The sequence below is a fragment of the Terrapene carolina genome, unplaced genomic scaffold (genome assembly GCF_002925995.2).
Source record: "Terrapene carolina triunguis isolate 2854851 unplaced genomic scaffold, T_m_triunguis-2.0 Scaffold30, whole genome shotgun sequence".
Lineage (NCBI taxonomy): Eukaryota > Metazoa > Chordata > Testudines > Emydidae > Terrapene > Terrapene triunguis.
In genome coordinates this window covers 7,836,236-7,853,359 of record NW_020664381.1, presented here as the reverse complement: position 1 = coordinate 7,853,359, position 17,124 = coordinate 7,836,236, and the positions used below count along the sequence as shown (strand labels likewise).

The 17,124-nt window shown below is 45.5% G+C and overlaps 1 protein-coding gene across 3 annotated transcripts; it reads right to left on the bottom strand.

Moving 5' to 3' along the window:
* Positions 1-3,825: 3,825 nt before the first annotated feature.
* LOC112121885 (dnaJ homolog subfamily C member 28) lies at positions 3,826-14,069 on the bottom strand. 3 transcript variants are annotated; one of them, XM_026650909.1, is made up of 3 exons: positions 13,983-14,069; positions 13,787-13,856; positions 3,826-5,291 (listed from the first exon to the last, which is right to left on the bottom strand). In XM_026650909.1, the coding sequence occupies exon 3, from the start codon at positions 5,254-5,256 to the stop codon at positions 4,117-4,119; it is 1,140 nt and encodes a 379-aa protein (XP_026506694.1). In that variant the 5' UTR covers positions 5,257-5,291; positions 13,787-13,856; positions 13,983-14,069; the 3' UTR covers positions 3,826-4,116. The 3 variants fall into 3 exon arrangements, with proteins under 3 accessions (XP_026506694.1, XP_026506697.1, XP_026506688.1); XM_026650912.1 differs by lacking the exons at positions 13,787-13,856; positions 13,983-14,069 and adding exons at positions 10,869-10,939; positions 12,492-12,517; XM_026650903.1 differs by having other exon boundaries at positions 13,787-14,034.
* Between the last annotated feature and the right edge of the window lie 3,055 nt (positions 14,070-17,124).

Genomic DNA, 17,124 nt, shown 5'->3' with positions numbered 1-17,124 from the left:
GTTTTCAGGAACTCTGGACTGTTTAGACGGCTGCAGGAAGGTATTTACTTCCCGGACCACAAAATAACTCTTGGGGATGTGGAGATGCCTATGGTCATCCTCGGGGACCCAGCCTACCCGCTAATGCCCTGGCTCATGAAGCCCTAAACTGGCGCCCTGGACACTGAAAAAGAACTCTTCAACTACCGGCTGAGCAAGTGCAGAATGGTGGTGGAGTGTGCTTTTGGACGTCTCAAGGGGAGATGGAGAACCTTACTGACTCGCTCTGATCTCAACGAAACCAATATCTCCATTGTTATTGCAGCTTGCTGTGTGCTCCACAATCTCTGTGAGAGCAAGGGGGAGACCTTTATGGCGGGGTGGGAGGTTGAGGCAAATAGCCTGGCTGCTGATTATGCCCAGCCAGACAGCCGGGCGATTAGAAGAGCCCAGCGGGACGCACTGTGCATCCGGGAGGCTTTGAAAGCTAGGTTCCTGAGTGAGCAGGGTAACCTGTGACTATTAAGTTTGTTTACAGAGAAGCTGAACCTGCCCCCGTTTCTTTACCCAGTAAATGTTCACTATCCTCTCCAGTTACATACCCCGTTCACTCCGTTTCCCCCCCTTCCAACACACGTATAAAAATAAAATCACTTGAATTTTGTTAATGAACACCGTTTTCTTTATTACTGTTTTCTCGGTAAAGTGTTGAACCTGGGACGCAGACTGTGGTGGGGAGCGGGTGTAGTGTAGTGATGCAAAGGACGCTTCTAAACTCCAGGAATGACAGGCTCCGCACTGGTGGACTGGTTGTTTCAACGGAGCCTGCCACCCCGCTGCATAAGATCACTAACCGCCCTCCCCCGCCACAAAGTCACATAGCGCCCCCCCCCCCCACAGAACATGAAAACCACCTCCCAGACTGACCAGGGTAACTAGTGACTGCAATGTGTGTGCCCTGCTGCTGAACCTGCCCCCGCCTCTGTACCCTGGTAAAGGTGACTGTCCTGTCCAATTACCAACCCCCTTGCCCCCCTTCAGACATGATGGAAACAGTAATTAACAGAAATGTATTTTTTATTAGCAACTACACATGAAACTGGGGGATGAAACTTGGACGGGGGCTTGGGTGAGGCGGGAAGGAAAGGACTTATCAAATTTTGGGGAATGAGAGCCTTCTGGTACTTGAGCAGTCTGCAGAGGTGGAGTGAGAGTTTTCACAGATTCTGCCGCCCCTCCTTCTTGGGACTTTGGGTGAGGGGGGTATGGGACTTGGTGGCGGGGGAGGGCGGTTACAGATAGACTGGAGCGGGGCTCTGTCTTCCTGCCTCCGGTCCTGCAGAACATCCACAAGGCGCCGGAGCGTGTCCGTTTGCTCCCTCATTAGTCCAAGCAGCGTTTGAGTCGCCTGCTGGTCTTCCTGCCGCCACCTCTCCTCCCGTTCCATGTGTGATCGGTGCATTTGGGACAAGTTCTCCCTCCACTGGGTCTGCTGGGCTGCCTGGGATCGGGAGCAGCCCATAAGTTCCGAGAACATGTCCTCCCGTGTCCTCTTCTTCCTACGCCTAATCTGCGCTAGCCTCTGGGAGTGTGATGCCAGGCTAGGTCAGGAGACAGTCGCAGCTGTGGGATGGGAAAAAGGGAGTGAATTCCTCAGAAAGATAAATTTAGTTGTGAACAAAGAACATAGTCTTTCTCTGTGAACAAGACCATGCACAGCACCTATCACATGCGCACTCAGGACAAGGTCGAATTTTCGGCCTTCGCATTCAGTGCCTGGGGTCTTGCAGTGCAGATCAGAGAAGCGGGGCAGGACACCGGAATTTGTGTAGCAGGCCGACATGGTAAGCCATAGACTTGTGGCTGCTTAAAACTTTAATAATAGCACTGGCCTCCTTTCATGTTCAAAGCAATGCCAGTCCCTGGTGCCAGCAATCCGGCAAGCATGAACTCTGCCCGTCCCACCCCCTCGTGGCTGTCCCAGGGAAAGATCCCTGTATGCTGCCCCTCTCCCGCCTCCACCGCATGGCTGTAAACCGCCGGTTACAGTTCTGTAAAGGAACAGGCAAGCAGTCCCAATACTAACATTCCCCTACCTAATTCAAAGCAGGTCACCACGAGCGACATCACTCTGATGAGGATTTCAGAGACGGAGAAAGAATGGATGCTTCGGGAAAGCCTGCAAAGACCAGGGCCGTATGCCGCCATGCTCTGCAAGGCAATGATCCCCGAGTACTTGCTTGTCTTCTGGCACGGAAACGTTTCGTACTACGGAGGACCCAATAAGGCCGCTCTCCCCAGGAACCTCATGCAAAGGCTTTCCAATTACCTCCAGGAGAGCTTCATAGAGATGTCCCTGGAGGATTTCAGCTCTATCCCCGGACATATAGACCGGATTTTACTGTAGCTGCACTGGCAGGGACTAAACAGTAGAGCGGCTAGGGCAGAACAATCATGCTAAACCGGACATTGTTAGATTTTTTTTTCAGTAGTTGCACTGCCAAGGACTGAGACGTTAAGCGCCTAGGGCAAAGTAATCATGCAAAACCCATTGTTAATATTGTTAATATTCCTGTTCTGTTAAAAATAAATGTTTACATGTTTAAAACACTTACTGACTGATCCTTCCCCTGATTCTGTGTCCGGGTTAACGCCTGGGGACGGTTGGTAGGGGATCTCTATAAGGGTGATGAAGAGATCCTGGCTGTCGGGGAAATCAGCGTTGTAAGCGCTGTCGACTGCCTCGTCCTCCTCATCTCCTTCCTCATCTTCCCCGTCCGCTAACATGTCCGAGGAAGCGGCCGTCGACAATATCCCATCCTCAAAGTCCACGGTCAGTGGTGGGGTAGTGGTGGCGGCCGCACCTAGGATGGAATGCAGTGCCTCGTAGAAACGGGATGTCTAGGGCTGGGATCTGGAGCGTCCATTTGCTTCTTTGGTCTTCTGGTAGCCTTGTCTCAGCTCCTTGATTTTCACGCGGCACTGCGTTGCATCCCGGCTGTATCCTCTCTCTGCCATGGCTTTAGAGATCTTCTCGTAGATCTTTGCATTCCGTCTTTTCGATCGCAGCTCGGAAAGCACGGACTCATCGCCCCACACAGCGATCAGATCCAAGACTTCCCGATCAGTCCATGCTGGGGCCCTCTTTCTATTCTGAGATAGCATGGCCATCTCTGCTGGAGAGCTCTGCATCGTTGCCAGTGCTGCTGAGCTCGCCACAATGTCCAAACAGGAAATGAGATTCAAACCGCCCAGACAGGAAAAGGAATTCAAATTTTCCCGGGGCTTTTCCTGTGTGGCTGGTCAGAGCATCCGAGCTCGGACTGCTGTCCAGAGCGTCAACAGAGTGGTGCACTGTGGGATAGCTCCCGGAGCTATTACCGTGGATTTCCATCCACACCTAGCCTAATTCGACATGGCCATGTCGAATTTAGTGCTACTCCCCTCGTTGGGGAGGAGTACAGAAGTCGAATTTAAGAGACCTCTATGTCGAACTAAATAGCTTTGTGGTGTGGACGGGTGCAGAGTTAATTCGATGTAACGGTGCTAAATTCGACATAAACTCCCAGTGTAGACCAGGCCTAATATTAGCCACAATTCCTTATACCAGAAAACAGTCTCTGACATCAATATTTTTTTAAATAAGAAAAATTTATTACTTAGAAGGGCTCTTTTTTTTAAACCTGCCCACTGATCCTTGCTGTGAGCATTCAAACTAAGAGGGTAGAATGGTTCAATTAATAGAGCACAGGATAGGAAGTTAGGAAATATAGATTCTATTCTTGGTTCTGTCACTAACTTGCTGTCATTTCTTTGTACCTCAGTTTCCTAATTTGTAAAGCAAAGATAATGGAACTTTTACAAGGTTTAATTATTTCTGATTTACCCAAATAAAACATTGACTCGATATATGCAGAAGAATAAGCCTGACAAAAGCAAAACTGGCTGAGAAAAATTATTTATTCTTAAGCAGCTTTCATATTGACCACTTGGAGAGCCAGGTCAAGCAGCTAGATTCCTTCTAAACATTATAACATTAAAACAGGTAGGTTTTATATTTTCAGTAAACCTGAAAAATTCTCTTTCAAACTACAAAATGTATTAACATGAATATTTAACTGGTATATCCGTTTTATTTTATTTCAGCATAAGATTTATCCACTTCAAAAAGCTGGATTTAAGCCTAAATATTTTAACTTTTTCCTGTTCGTTTTCCTTTGTATCCACATCAATGCTCTTTGTTTTTTCCATCAGGATCTCATAAGCCGCCTGTGCTCGTGCAATTTCTTTGTCTGCATTAAAATGAACCATTTGTCTGTTCAGAATGGGAACAATTAAATTAAAGTCATTAATTCTTTTGTTTAGTTTCTTGATATCTTCTATTAATTGTTCACAAATCTGACTCCATTGTTTCTGTCTGCATGGTGTCATTGGCTCTCCAAGTTTATTCCTAGATGCTACTATGTTCTTTCTTAGTTCCTCAATAGTTTCTCGTATTTCTTTCTGCATCAGAATCCATTCTGGTTGGTACCCATTATCTATTAAAATTCTGTTCAGGTTGTGAGTCATAGGATCAATATGTGGACAGTATGAAAATTTCTGCAATGGTTTTCCTTTACCACTGAGGTTATCAAAGTCTCCTTTAGCCATTGATTCCTGGATGAGGTCCTCAACCAAACGGTCAATTGCTTGGGTTATTTTTACCTTCTTACTCTGCCTTATATCTTTGGCTATCATAGCGTTCATAGCATACTGGCTCTCGAGTTTCTGCTTTCGATATTCCATCACCTGCTCAGCTGCACGGTCTACTCTAAACTGCTTGTACTGTCTCTCTCTTTGACTTGGAGTCCCAAAACCGACACCTTCAAAACTTAAATACTGCCTGTGCTGTGGCGCTTTGGATTTGAATTTGGTTTCTTCTTCATTTTCACTTTCACTTGATTTCATTTTCTTGGCCACATCAGAAAGCACAGTTCGGTATGCTTCTTCTATCTGCACAAATGTTGTGGAATCAGCTGTGATGGAACCACTGTCTGGATGATACTGTTTGGCAAGATTTGTAAATGAATTTTTTACATCATCTAGGGAACACCCCTCCTGAAGTTTAAGAAGTCTGTAAGAGTCTTTGATGTTATTTTTAGACTTGTAACCTGACAACATTCTATGCTCAATGATATAGGGATAAGGAAATGTTTTTACTTTTTTGGGAATCATTGTTGAAAGTTCCCAGAGATGACATCCAATTTTTTTTGTCAATATGACACAAAGCCACTTCATATTTCTTCAGATGCTGCTACATCCTAAACAATGACCTGAAAAAAAAAAAAAAAAAAGTAAAATTAAAAAAAAATAAATCTGATGAAAAAAAAAAAAAAAAAAAAAAAAAAAAAACAGTGAACATAAAATGAAACTAACGTGTTGAATTTTAAAAGCCAATATTATTTCTTAAAATCTTCGGACATCAACTAGTTTTCGTTTACTTCCAAAGATTATCAAAATTCAGATTAATTTTTATGTACAAAGATATTTATTTTAGAGGCCAACTCTCAGTCATACACTTACCAATATATATATTGTAACAGCAGATTAGCACTGTTTACACACAGAAGAATCCTGTCTATACTACAAATGAAAATTCATTTGCAACACAGCTCTCCCAGTATCACAAAAAAGCAGTTCTCTTTTGCAGGGTAACTATCCTAGGCTTTACACAGGTACAAAGTTTTAGCATGTTTCTTAAAACACAGTTAGGTCCTCTCTACATTGCAGAGAGCTGTGCTTTATAACTATGTTGAAGACATAATTGTGTAATAACAGAGCCCTGCCAATACAGTTGCATTTTAGTCAGGCTCTAAATATAAAGTATCCACCAGCTGGACTCTATATCCACACTTATGAATGCCCCAGGATCTATTTTTGCGAACAGGGGCTGCTAACAGGGAGTTTTGCAAGGGAGTTTGGAAGGGTAATGGGAAGGGGGCAAGGTGCTGTTCTTTAAAACCTGTAAACTAAACTACATTCAAAACTTCTTGATTTAAACAAAACCCTTTCATTAACTAGGTGGCTGCAGGAGACAATGCAGGCAGAAGCCCAGCAGCAGAGTGAGGGCTATCCAGTTTATTGCGCTGAGTGCAGCATGTATGATTACCTGCCCTGTGGGCGGGTGGTGTATGTGTGCATTCGGTGCAAGGAGCTCCTGGCCCTCAGAGACCAAAGTTCTTCATCAGACCCAGCTTGATGTGTAAGGGTGGTAACAAAATCTTCCTTGATTCAACACGTGGTGGATGCTGAACACTTTTCCTCCCAGGCTCCAATGACTGTCGGAGTGGCCAATCTTTCTTGATGTAGTGGGAATCTCTTGCACGACTATCCCATTCGCAGAGAAAACAGCAGTACTTTGTGTATCCAGTCTGCAGACCAAGCAAGAGAGCAACAACCTTCAAATCGCCACAAAGCTGCCACTGATGTTGGTCATAGTTTATGCACCTCAAAAGTTGTTTCATGTTGTCATAGGTTTCCTTCATATGGACTGCATGACCAACTGGAATTGATGGCAAAACATTGCCATTATGCAGTAAAACAGCTTTAAGACTCGTCTTCGATGAATCAATGAACAGTCTCCACTCATCTCGATACTTTAAATGACTGCTTCTTGGAGCAGCTGGTATGGGAACCCACAAGGGGAGAGGCAACTCTCGATTTAGTCCTGAGTGGAGCGCAGGAGCTGGTCAAAGAGGTAACTATAACAGGACCGCTTGGAAATAGTGACCATAATATAACAACATTTAACATCCCTGTGTTGGGAAGAACATCTCAACAGCCCAACACTGTGGCATTCAATTTCAAAAAGGGGATCTATGCAAAAATGAGGGGATTAGTTAAACAGAAATTAAAAGGTACAGTGACTAAAGTGAAATCCCTGCAAGCTGCATGGACGCTTTTTAAAGACACCATAATAGAGGCCCAACTTAAATGTATACCCCAAATTAAGAAACACGGTAAAAGAACTAAAAAAGAGCCACCATGGCTTAACAACCATGTAAAAGAAGCAGTGAGAGATAAAAAAGGCATCTTTTAAAAAGTGGAAGTCAAATCCTAGTGAGGTAAATAGAAAGGAGCATAAACACTGCCAAATTAAGTGTAAAAATGTAATAAGAAAAGCCAAAGAGGAGAATGAAGAAAGGCTAGCCAAAAACTCAAAAGGTAATAACAAAATGTTTTTTAAGTACATCAGAAGCAGGAAGCCTGCTAAACAACCAGTGGAGTCCCTGGATGATCGAGAAACAAAAGGAGCGCTTAAAGACGATAAACTCATTGCAAGTAACTAAATGGATTCTTTGTTTCAGTCTTCATGGCTGAGGATGTTAGGGAGATTCCCAAACCTGAGTCAGCTTTTATAGGTGACAATCTGAGGCCTTGGCTACACTTGCGAGTTGCAGCGCTGTAAAGCCGCCCCCAGCGCTGTAACTCACTCCCCGTCCACACTGGCAAGGCATTTGCAGCGCTGTATCTCCGTGGTTGCAGCGCTGCATGTACTCCACATCCCCGAGAGGAATAGTGTGTATTGTGCTGCCACTGCAGCGCTGCGGCACCAGTGTGGCCACCCAATGCGCTGTGACTGGCCTCCAGAAGTATTTTGCAGTAACCCACAATGCCTGTTCTCGCCACTCTGGTCATCAGTTCAAACTCTACTGCCCTGGCCTCTGGAAACCAACCATGTGACCCACCCTATACATTCCCCGGGAATTTTAAAAATTCCCTTTCTGTTTGCTCAGCCCAGCGTGGTGTGGAGTGCTATCAGCGAATCTTTCCAGGTGACCATGCCTGCACGCGCCAAGCGAGCCCCACCATGGAGCAATGGCGAGTTGCTGGACCTCATCAGTGTTTGGGGGGAGGAAGCTGTACAGTCCCAGCTGCGCTTCAGCCGTAGGAATTACGATACCTTCGGGAAGGTATCAAAGGACATGATGGAAAGGGGCCATGACCGGGATGCCCTGCAGTGCAGGATTAAAGTGAAGGAGCTGTGGAGTGCCTACCGCAAAGCCCGCAACGCAAACGGCCGCTCGGGTGCTCCCCCCGCGACCTGCCGATTCTACAAAGAGCTGGATGCGATACTTGGGGTTAACCCCACCTCCACTCCGAGCACCACCATGGACACTTCAGAGCTGGTGGGGGGGGCGGGGAGGAGGAGGAAAACGGGAGTGAAGGTGGTGGGCCGGATGGAGACACCCCAGAATCCCTGGAGCCATGCAGCCAGGAGCTCTTCTCGAGCCAGAAGGAAGGTAGCCAGTCGCAGTGGCCGGTACTTGGTGGAGGACAAACAGAAGAGCAGGTTCCCGGTAAGCGTTTTTTTTTCCGGGAAGGAATTTTTTCGGTGCGGGCTCTTTGGGAGAGGAGGGTTAGGCATGCATGCCTAGATGCGGAATAGTGCATTGATGTGGTTTATCACATCGCAGTAATCGGCCGCGGTAATCTCCTCGAATGTCTCATCCAGAACGTGTGCAATGCGCTTGCGCAGGTTTATCAGGAGAGCCACCGTGGTCCTTGTCCCAGCCAGGCTAACGTGTCCGCGCCACTGTGCCGCGAGGGGCGGAGGGACCATTGCTGCACACAGGCAAGCTGCATATGGGCCAGGGTGGAAGCCGCATTGCAGTAGAAGACCCTCCCTTGCTTCCCAGGTCACCCTCAGCAGCGATACATCATGGGGCGTTGGGACAGGACCCAGAATGCCCCGCACCCACGCCCCCTTCCCACAACCCATGGCACCAGAATGGGAAGAGGTGCTCTGTGGGATAGCTGCCCATAATGCACCGCTCCCAATGGCGCTGCAAATGTGGCCACGACAGTGCGCTGGGCAGCTGTTAGTGTGGACAGACTGCAGCGCTTTCCCTACTCAGTTGTACGAAGTCAGGTTTAACTCACAGTGCTGTACATCTGCAAGTGTAGCCAAGTCCTGAGGAACCGTCACAGATGAAGTGTCACTAGAGGAGGTTTTGGAATTAATTGATACACTTAACATTAGCAAGTCACCAGGACCAGATGGCATTCACCCAAGAGTTCTGAAAGAACTCAAATGTGAAGTTGCGGAACTATTAACTATGGTTTGTAACCTGTCCTTTAAATCAACTTCTGTACCCAATGACTGGAAGATAGCTAATGTAACACCAATATTTAAAAGGGCTCTAGAGGCGATCCCGGCAATTACAGACCAGTAAGTCTAACATCAGTACTGGGCAAATTAGTTGAAACAATAGTAAAGAATAAAATTGTCAGACACATAGAAGAACATAAATTGTTGGGCAAAAGTCAACATGGTTTCTGTAAAGCGAAATCGTGTCTTACTAATCTATTAGAGTTCTTTGAAGGGGTCAACAAACATGTGGACAAGGGGGATCCAGTGGACATAGTATACTTAGATTTCCAGAAAGCCTTTGACAAGGTCCCTCACCGAAAGCTCTTATGTAAATTAAGTTGTCATGGGATAAAAGGGAAGGTCCTTTCATGAATTGAGAACTGGTTAAAAGACAAGGAACAAAGAGTAGGAATAAATGGTAAATTCTCAGAATGGAGAGGGGTAACTAGTGGTGTCCCCCAAGGGTCAGTCCTAGGACCAATCCTATTCAACGTATTCATAAATGATCTGGAGAAAGTGGTAAAAAGTGAGGTGGCAAAGTTTGCAGATGATACTAAACTGCTCAAGATAGTTAAGACCAAAGCAGACTGTGAAGAACTTCAAAAAGATCTCACAAAAGTAAGTGATTGGGCAACAAAATGGCAAATGAAATTTAATGTGGATAAATGTAAAGTAATGCACATTGGAAAAAATAACCCCAACTATACATACAATATGATGGGGGCTAATTTAGCTACAACGAATCAGGAAAAAGATCTTGGAGTCATCGTGGATAGTTCTCTGAAGATGTCCACGCAGTGTGCAGAGGCAGTGAAAAAAGCAAACAGGATGTTAGGAATCATTAAAAAGGGGATAGAGAATAAGACGGAGAATATATTATTGCTCTTATATAAATCGATGGTACGCCCACATCTTGAATACTGCATACAGATGTGGTCTCCTCATCTCAAAAAAGATATACTGGCACTAGAAAAAGTTCAGAGAAGGGCAACTAAAATGATTAGGGGTTTGGAACGGGTCCCATACGAGGAGAGATTAAAGAGGCTAGGACTTTTCAGCTTGGAAAAGAGGAGACCAAGGGGGGATATGATAGAGGTATATAAAATCATGAGTGATGTGGAGAAAGTAGATAAGGAAAAGTTATTTACTTATTCCCATAATACAAGAACTAGGGGCCACCAAATGAAATTAATGGGCAGCAGGTTTAAAACAAATAAAAGGAAGTTCTTCTTCACACAGCGCACAGTCAACTTGTGGAACTCCTTACCTGAGGAGGTTGTGAAGGCTAGGACTATAACAGCGTTTAAAAGAGAACTGGATAAATTCATGGAGGTTAATGGCTATTAGCCAGGATGGGTAAGAAATGGTGTCCCTAGCCTCTGTTTGTCAGAGGGTGGAGATGGATGGCAGGAGAGAGATCACTTGATCATTACCTGTTAGGTTCACTCCCTCTGAAGCACCTGGCATTGGCCACTGTCGGTAGACAGGATATTGGGCTAGATGGACCTTTGGTCTGACCCAGTACGGCCGTTCTTATGTTCCAATGTATACTTAAAAGTTTATTGGACCAGACCCTGGTGCATTTTGCAGCATAAGTTAAAGCCATATTCATATTATTCAGTTATTTAGATGGCAAATTGCTGTACCCCAGCAGGACTCAAATATCCTAGATGCCAACCTCTTTTACTCCTGTTAGTAAGATAAAATAAATCTAGAACATTAACTTTTTAGTAAGACTAGAAAAGAGCAATAATACCTTAACTTTGATTCTGCTGAGAAGACTGGCTGCTCAAAGCGCTGGGATCCCAAAGCAATTCTTTTTCAACACTTACGTAAAAGATAATTTTTCACACAAAAATCAACTATAGAAAGATTGGAAGCAAGCAAAAACTATACACCACTGAAACAACCCATTATTGTTCATGAGAATCATCAGCCTAATTCCTTGTACAGTACACTAAGATCATCTTTACTTTCATGGCCACCACCACCACAAGTCTTTGTGTCAGCTTGCATTTCAAGATATAAAACTGGACAGGTTGAATCAATTACTGTTACTTAAATTTTCTACAGCTAGCAGGCTATCTATTTGGAAGAACCTTCTGAAAAGAGGCAAGATTAGAAGCATTCAATCTGTCCTGAATGCCTTGTAAAGGTACAACTCCACACATACAGAATCAAAGCACGGGTTTTTAAACTTAAGATGAGCAGGGGTTTCTTTTATTTTCTAATCACCTTGCCTTGTTTTACTTTCTTATTATAAACACTACCACTGTGAATTCTTATGGCTTTGGTTATGCAGGAGGTTGGACTAGATCATTGGTTCTCAAACTTTAACAACCTGCAAACTCCTTTCACTAAAATGTCAAGCCTCGCGAACCCCCTCCTAAAAATGAATATTTCCAGGGATTTTCTCCTTTACCTGAGTATAAATTATAAAAGCAGTGATCTTGGACATATAAAATTTGTTTTTATGACATGCACCCTATTTATTATTATTTATCATTACAGTATTTTTATTATATTATGAAAATGGCAACACTCTTCCAAGATCTCACTTTCGTAGCTTGTATCACTTTGAATAAGCCTGTTATAAGACAAGGCTCCTATGTTTCATCAAGGAGTATCAGATGTGAAACAGCATGAAGGTATTTAAGATGCCAACTCAAAGAGTTTCTCCTACACAAGCATTCAGGTCTTGAGCAGTCCAGGCAAACAACCCATGTTACAATAAAGCTTAAACTTGTTCTTAATAATTTTTAAAACAATACTAGCTGCCTATTTAATTTTAAAAACAGCAAAAAATATCCACCTCCCTTTCCATTTCTTATAGAGTCTTGAAGTTTAAATCTCCTTCCTGTGATAGATATGCTTGCTTTGATCTGCTTAGCTCTGGGAAGTCCAGGGGCTCTGGGCTGCTGGCCCCGTGCTGCCCGGGGTCCCTAGGGACAGCTTTGTCCGCCATTGTGGAATTTCCCCCCCAAAAAAACCCTGTAACATTTTGCAAACCCCAGTTTGGGAACCACTGGACTAGATGATCATTATAGTCTCTTGTTGCCTTAAAAATGAATGCAAACGTGTTAAATAAGATCAATAGACCATCTCTTAGAACTGAGCACATTAGTCAGAGGATGAATCCCCTACAACTCTGTGTAACTGTTTTTCATATAGTCATGCTTACTCAAAATAGTGTGTTGAAAGTTTTTATGCCTATTAGCCACTTTGAGTTGCTGTCAAATTAAGATTAGGCTCAGAATTAGACCTGCTTTATATTTATAATCTGATTGAAAAAAAAATTCTGATTCTAAGTACTGTATCACTTAAAAGTACTAGTACAATCCACTACTCTTGTTACTTTTGTTTAAATCTACCTACTTACCTACATGCCTCCAGCTTCCATCCAGGACACATCACACGATCCATTGTCTAGAGCCAAGCCCTAAGATACAACCGAATTTGCTCCAATCCCTCAGACAGAGACAAACACCTACAAGACCTTTATCAAGCATTCTTAAAACTACAATACCCACCTGGGGAAGTGAGGAAACAGATTGACAGAGCGAGACGGGTACCCAGAAATCATCTACTACAGGACAAGCCCAACAAGGAAAATAACAGAACACCACTGGCCATCACATACAGCCCCCAGCTAAAACCTCTCCAGCACATTGTCAACGATCTACAACCTATCCTGGAAAACAATCCCTCACTCTCATAGACCTTGGGAGACAGGCCAGAACTCGCTTACAGACAACCCCCCAACCTGAAGCAAATACTCACCAGCAACTATACACCACACCACAGAAACAACAACCCAAGAACCAATCCCTGTAGCAAACCTCGTTGCCTACTCTGTCCCCATATCTACTCTAGAGACACCATTAGAGGACCCAACTACATCAGCCACACCATCAAGGGCTCATTCACCTGCACGTCTACTAATGTGATATATGCCATCATGTGCCAGCGATGCCCCTCTGTCATGTACATTGGCCAAACCGGACAGTCCCTACCTAAAAGAATAAATGGACGCAAATCGGACATCAGGAATGGTAACATACTAAAACCAGTAGGCGAACCCCCTGGACATTCTATAACAGATTTAAAAGTAACTATTCTTGAATAAAAAAACTTCAGAAACAGACTTCAAAGAGAAACAGCAAAACTAAAATTCATTTGCAAATTTAACACCATTAATTTGGGCCTGAATAGGGACTGGCTGGCTCATTACAAAAGCAGCTTTGCTTCTTCTGGAATTGACACCTCCTCATATATTATTGGGAGCGGACTACATCCACCCTGATTGAATTGGCCCTGCCAACACTGGTTCTCCACTTGTGAGGTACTCCCTTCTCTTCATGTGTCACTATATAATGCCTGCATCTGTAACTTTCACTCCATGCATCTGAAGAAGTGGGGTTTTTACCCACGAAAGCTTATGCCCAAATAAATCTGTTAGTCTTTAAGGTGCCACCGGACTCCTTGTTGTTTTTGTAAATCTAAAAGTAATACTCGATTGTTGATAATTTTAAATAAAAGCTGCTACGATTATGTATAATATTGAATACATCGGTGTGTGGTGCTTTATGCAGGATAGTTATGTAAGACCTATGCAAAATGGTATTTTGTACTATCATGCGCTACAAAAGTATTTAACTAAAATGGCATCCTCACCGTTATGGTGATTTTGGCCTTAATCCTGCAATTTACAACAGAGGAGGCCTTTCTTCTCTGACAGAGGCATCTGTGAGAAAAATATTATTGCTGTTTAATAAGCATTCATTAAATGAACATTTCCACCAATATAGAACTGTAGTGTAGACCTGGCCTCACTTTGCTCACAGCAGTAGAAGGGTTACTCTAGACTCACCGTTTATGGTAAAACTTGATTTTCCAGCTCTAGAGCTACTTTTCCCCACAGACCAAACAATGCCTTCGCAGCAGTAAGTGCCAGCTGTGCAGTGATGTGGGGGGAACCCTCGAGATCAGTGACGCTGGCTCACCCTGGGACAGCCGTTTCCCACTACATCACAATGACAGATTAACAGCTCCGCATGAGCTCTGACGCGCGGCCACACTGGGGCTCAGAGGCCAGGGTGATGGGCCACTTCCGGAGCTGCAACCAAGGGGCCGCCTGTGGGTGGCGCTGCCATTAACCGGCCTTACCCCGCTCAGTGGCCGGGGCGGGCGGGGCGGGGGCAGAGGGGGAGTGACACCGACACCCAGTCCCTCCCCCCAGCCAAGGTCTCGGCACAGCCCGCCAGTGTCACACCCCTCCCCCCCATGGGGGCCGGGCCGGGCCCTGCAGCGCCCCTTGCCCCTGCCTGTCAACGCCGCTGCAGCCCGACGCCCCCGTCTCACCTGGCCCCCTCCGCGTCCCGCCCCCTCCCGCCCCCGTGCTTGGCGCATGCGTAGAGGAACGGGAAGGCACGCGCACGTTGAGGGGCGGTGTCTGGAAGCGCGGAGGGAGGGGCAGCTCCTTTCACCCCGCGCTCAGGGTCGGCTCCTAGCGGCTCTCTCAGGCGGAGCGGTCCCGCCCCTCCCATTCCAACGGAGCCGACGTGCGTACCGCCTGGGATTGTGGGATATGTAGTCCCGACCATAGACAGAGGCCTCTGGCCTCCCTGCCAACGCGTGACCCGGACCGCTCCTGCGTCCGCCTGACACGTGACAGAGTCTGGGTTTGTTGTGACCCGCGGCCTGCGTGAGAGAATTCAGGGGCTGTGGGCGGGAGACCCCAGTGTGAGGGGGCGGGGGGGCGTTGAAAGCTGTCCGGACACAGTGGGAGGGGCCATCATCGGGGAGCGGCCGCGTGCACAGGGCTGGCAGTTAATTGGGCAGGACCTTTGGTGGTGACTGTTCGAGCCCCGCCCGCCCCTGGTGACACCGCAACAAACAAGAAATTAACCCCCCGCCAGTGCCATCTGTAATGCACAGCCCGCCCCTGAGACAGTGTTTAACGTGTTCCCCATCAGCAGCCCGAAACACCTGCAACTTATTTGAAAAGCCCATGTCGTTGGGGCCTAAATGCCCTATGAAGTCCCCTGGGAAACAGAACAAAACTGTCAGGGCCGGGCCAGCTGTTAATTTATCAGGGTTAGGAACATGGTCACCTGGAAAGAACTGTGCATTCCTTATCCCGAGAGAGGGGCTGAGTGAATGAACTCTCAGTGATGTCAATGAGTGCTTCAGGCTTCGGTGATGCCCTCAGTCTATCTCTTTGCTCGCTAACAAATGAACTCTGCCTGGTAGATGCTGAACTTTCATATCTTTTAGGCAGTATAGATATGAAGTGTGGTTTGTGCAGCAGTGGTTGCACTGAAGCATAATGGTATCTTTTGTGGGGTAGCGGTTTCGGTTTATCTGTGGATGGAATATTGGTTTCAAGATAATGTGTGCCAAACTCAGAAGTGATGTACATGGGGGTACAACCAAGCTCTAAGAAACAATCGTATTTGCTCGGATCCCTCAGACAGAGACAAACACAAGATCTCTATCAAGCGTTCTTAAAACTACAATACCCACCTTGTGAAGTGAAGAAACAGATTGACAGAGCCAGATAGGGTGACCAGACAGCAAGTATGAAAAATTGGGACAGGAGGTCGAGGGTGATAGGAGCCTATATAAGAAAAGGACCCAAAAATCGGGACTATCCCTATAAAATCGGGACATCTGGTCACCCTAGAGCCAGAAGAGTACCCAGAAGTCACCTACTACAAGACGGGCCCAGCAAAGAAAGTAACAGAACGCCACTAGCCATCACCTACAGCCCCCAACTAAAACCTCTCCAGCGCATCATCAAGGATCTACAACCTATCCTGAAGGACGATCCCTCACTCTCACAGACCTTGGGAGACAGGCCAGTCCTTGCCTACAGACAGCCCCCCAACCTGAAGCAAATACTCACCAGCAACTACACAACAAAAACACCAATCCAGGAACCAAACCCTGCAACAAACCCCAGTGCCAACTCTGTTCACATATCTATTCAAGGGCACCATCATAGGACCTAACCACATCAGCCACACCATCAGGGGCTCGTTCACCTGCACACCTACCAATGTGATATATGCCATCATGTGCCAGCAATGCCCCTCTGCCATGTACATTGGCCAAACCGGACAGTCTCTACGCAAAAGAATAAATGGACACAAATCTGACATCAGGAATTATAACATTCAAAAACCAGTAGGAGAACACTTCAATCTCCCTGGTCACTCAATAACAGACCTAAAAGTAGCAATTCTTCAACAACAAAAATTCAAAAACAGACTCCAATGTGAAACTGCAGAACTGGAATTAATTTGCAAACTGGACACCATCAAATTAGGTCTGAATAAAGACTGGGAGTGGTTGGGTCATTACAAAACCTAAACCTAATTTCCCCCTGCTGTTACTCACACCTTCTTGTCAACTGTTTGAAATGGGCCACTCTCATTACCACTACAAAAGTTATTTTTCCTCCCTTGGTATCCTACTGTTAATTGAATTGTCTCATTAGACTGACCTCACACTTAGTAAAGCAACTCCCATCATTTCATGTATTTATACCTGCTCCTGTATTTTCCACTCCATGCATCTGTTGAAGTGGGTTCTAGCCCACAAAAGCTTATGCCCAAATAAATTTGTTAGTCTCTAAGGTGCGGGAGGGGGCGGAGTTGGGGTGGGGACTTTGTGGAAGGGGTTGGAAGGGGGGCAGGAGGGAGTGGGGCCTGGGGCAGAAGGGGGTCGAGCATCCACTGGTGCCAGTAGAAGTTGGCGCCTATGCACTAACATAACTGTGTAAAAGGAGGCCTCTTTCATCTTTCTTTACACGCTTGTGATAGAATGTACCTCATGTGTCCACACCACACTTACTACTGTAATAATCTTTGTACAAAGTATGCCTTGTGAGTTATTTGAAAACTCATAATTTTCTGGTCATTATTGTCCTGATAAAATGTGTGTGGCAACGTCATATGTGAAGTTATAATATTCCACTTTATGATGTTATTAACACATATTCCAAACTG

Bases quoted from the DNA above. Each gene is read 5' to 3' on its own strand.
- LOC112121885 (XM_026650909.1), bottom strand. From the start codon at position 5,256: ATGAAGTGGCTTTGTGTCATATTGACAAAAAAAATTGGATGTCATCTC.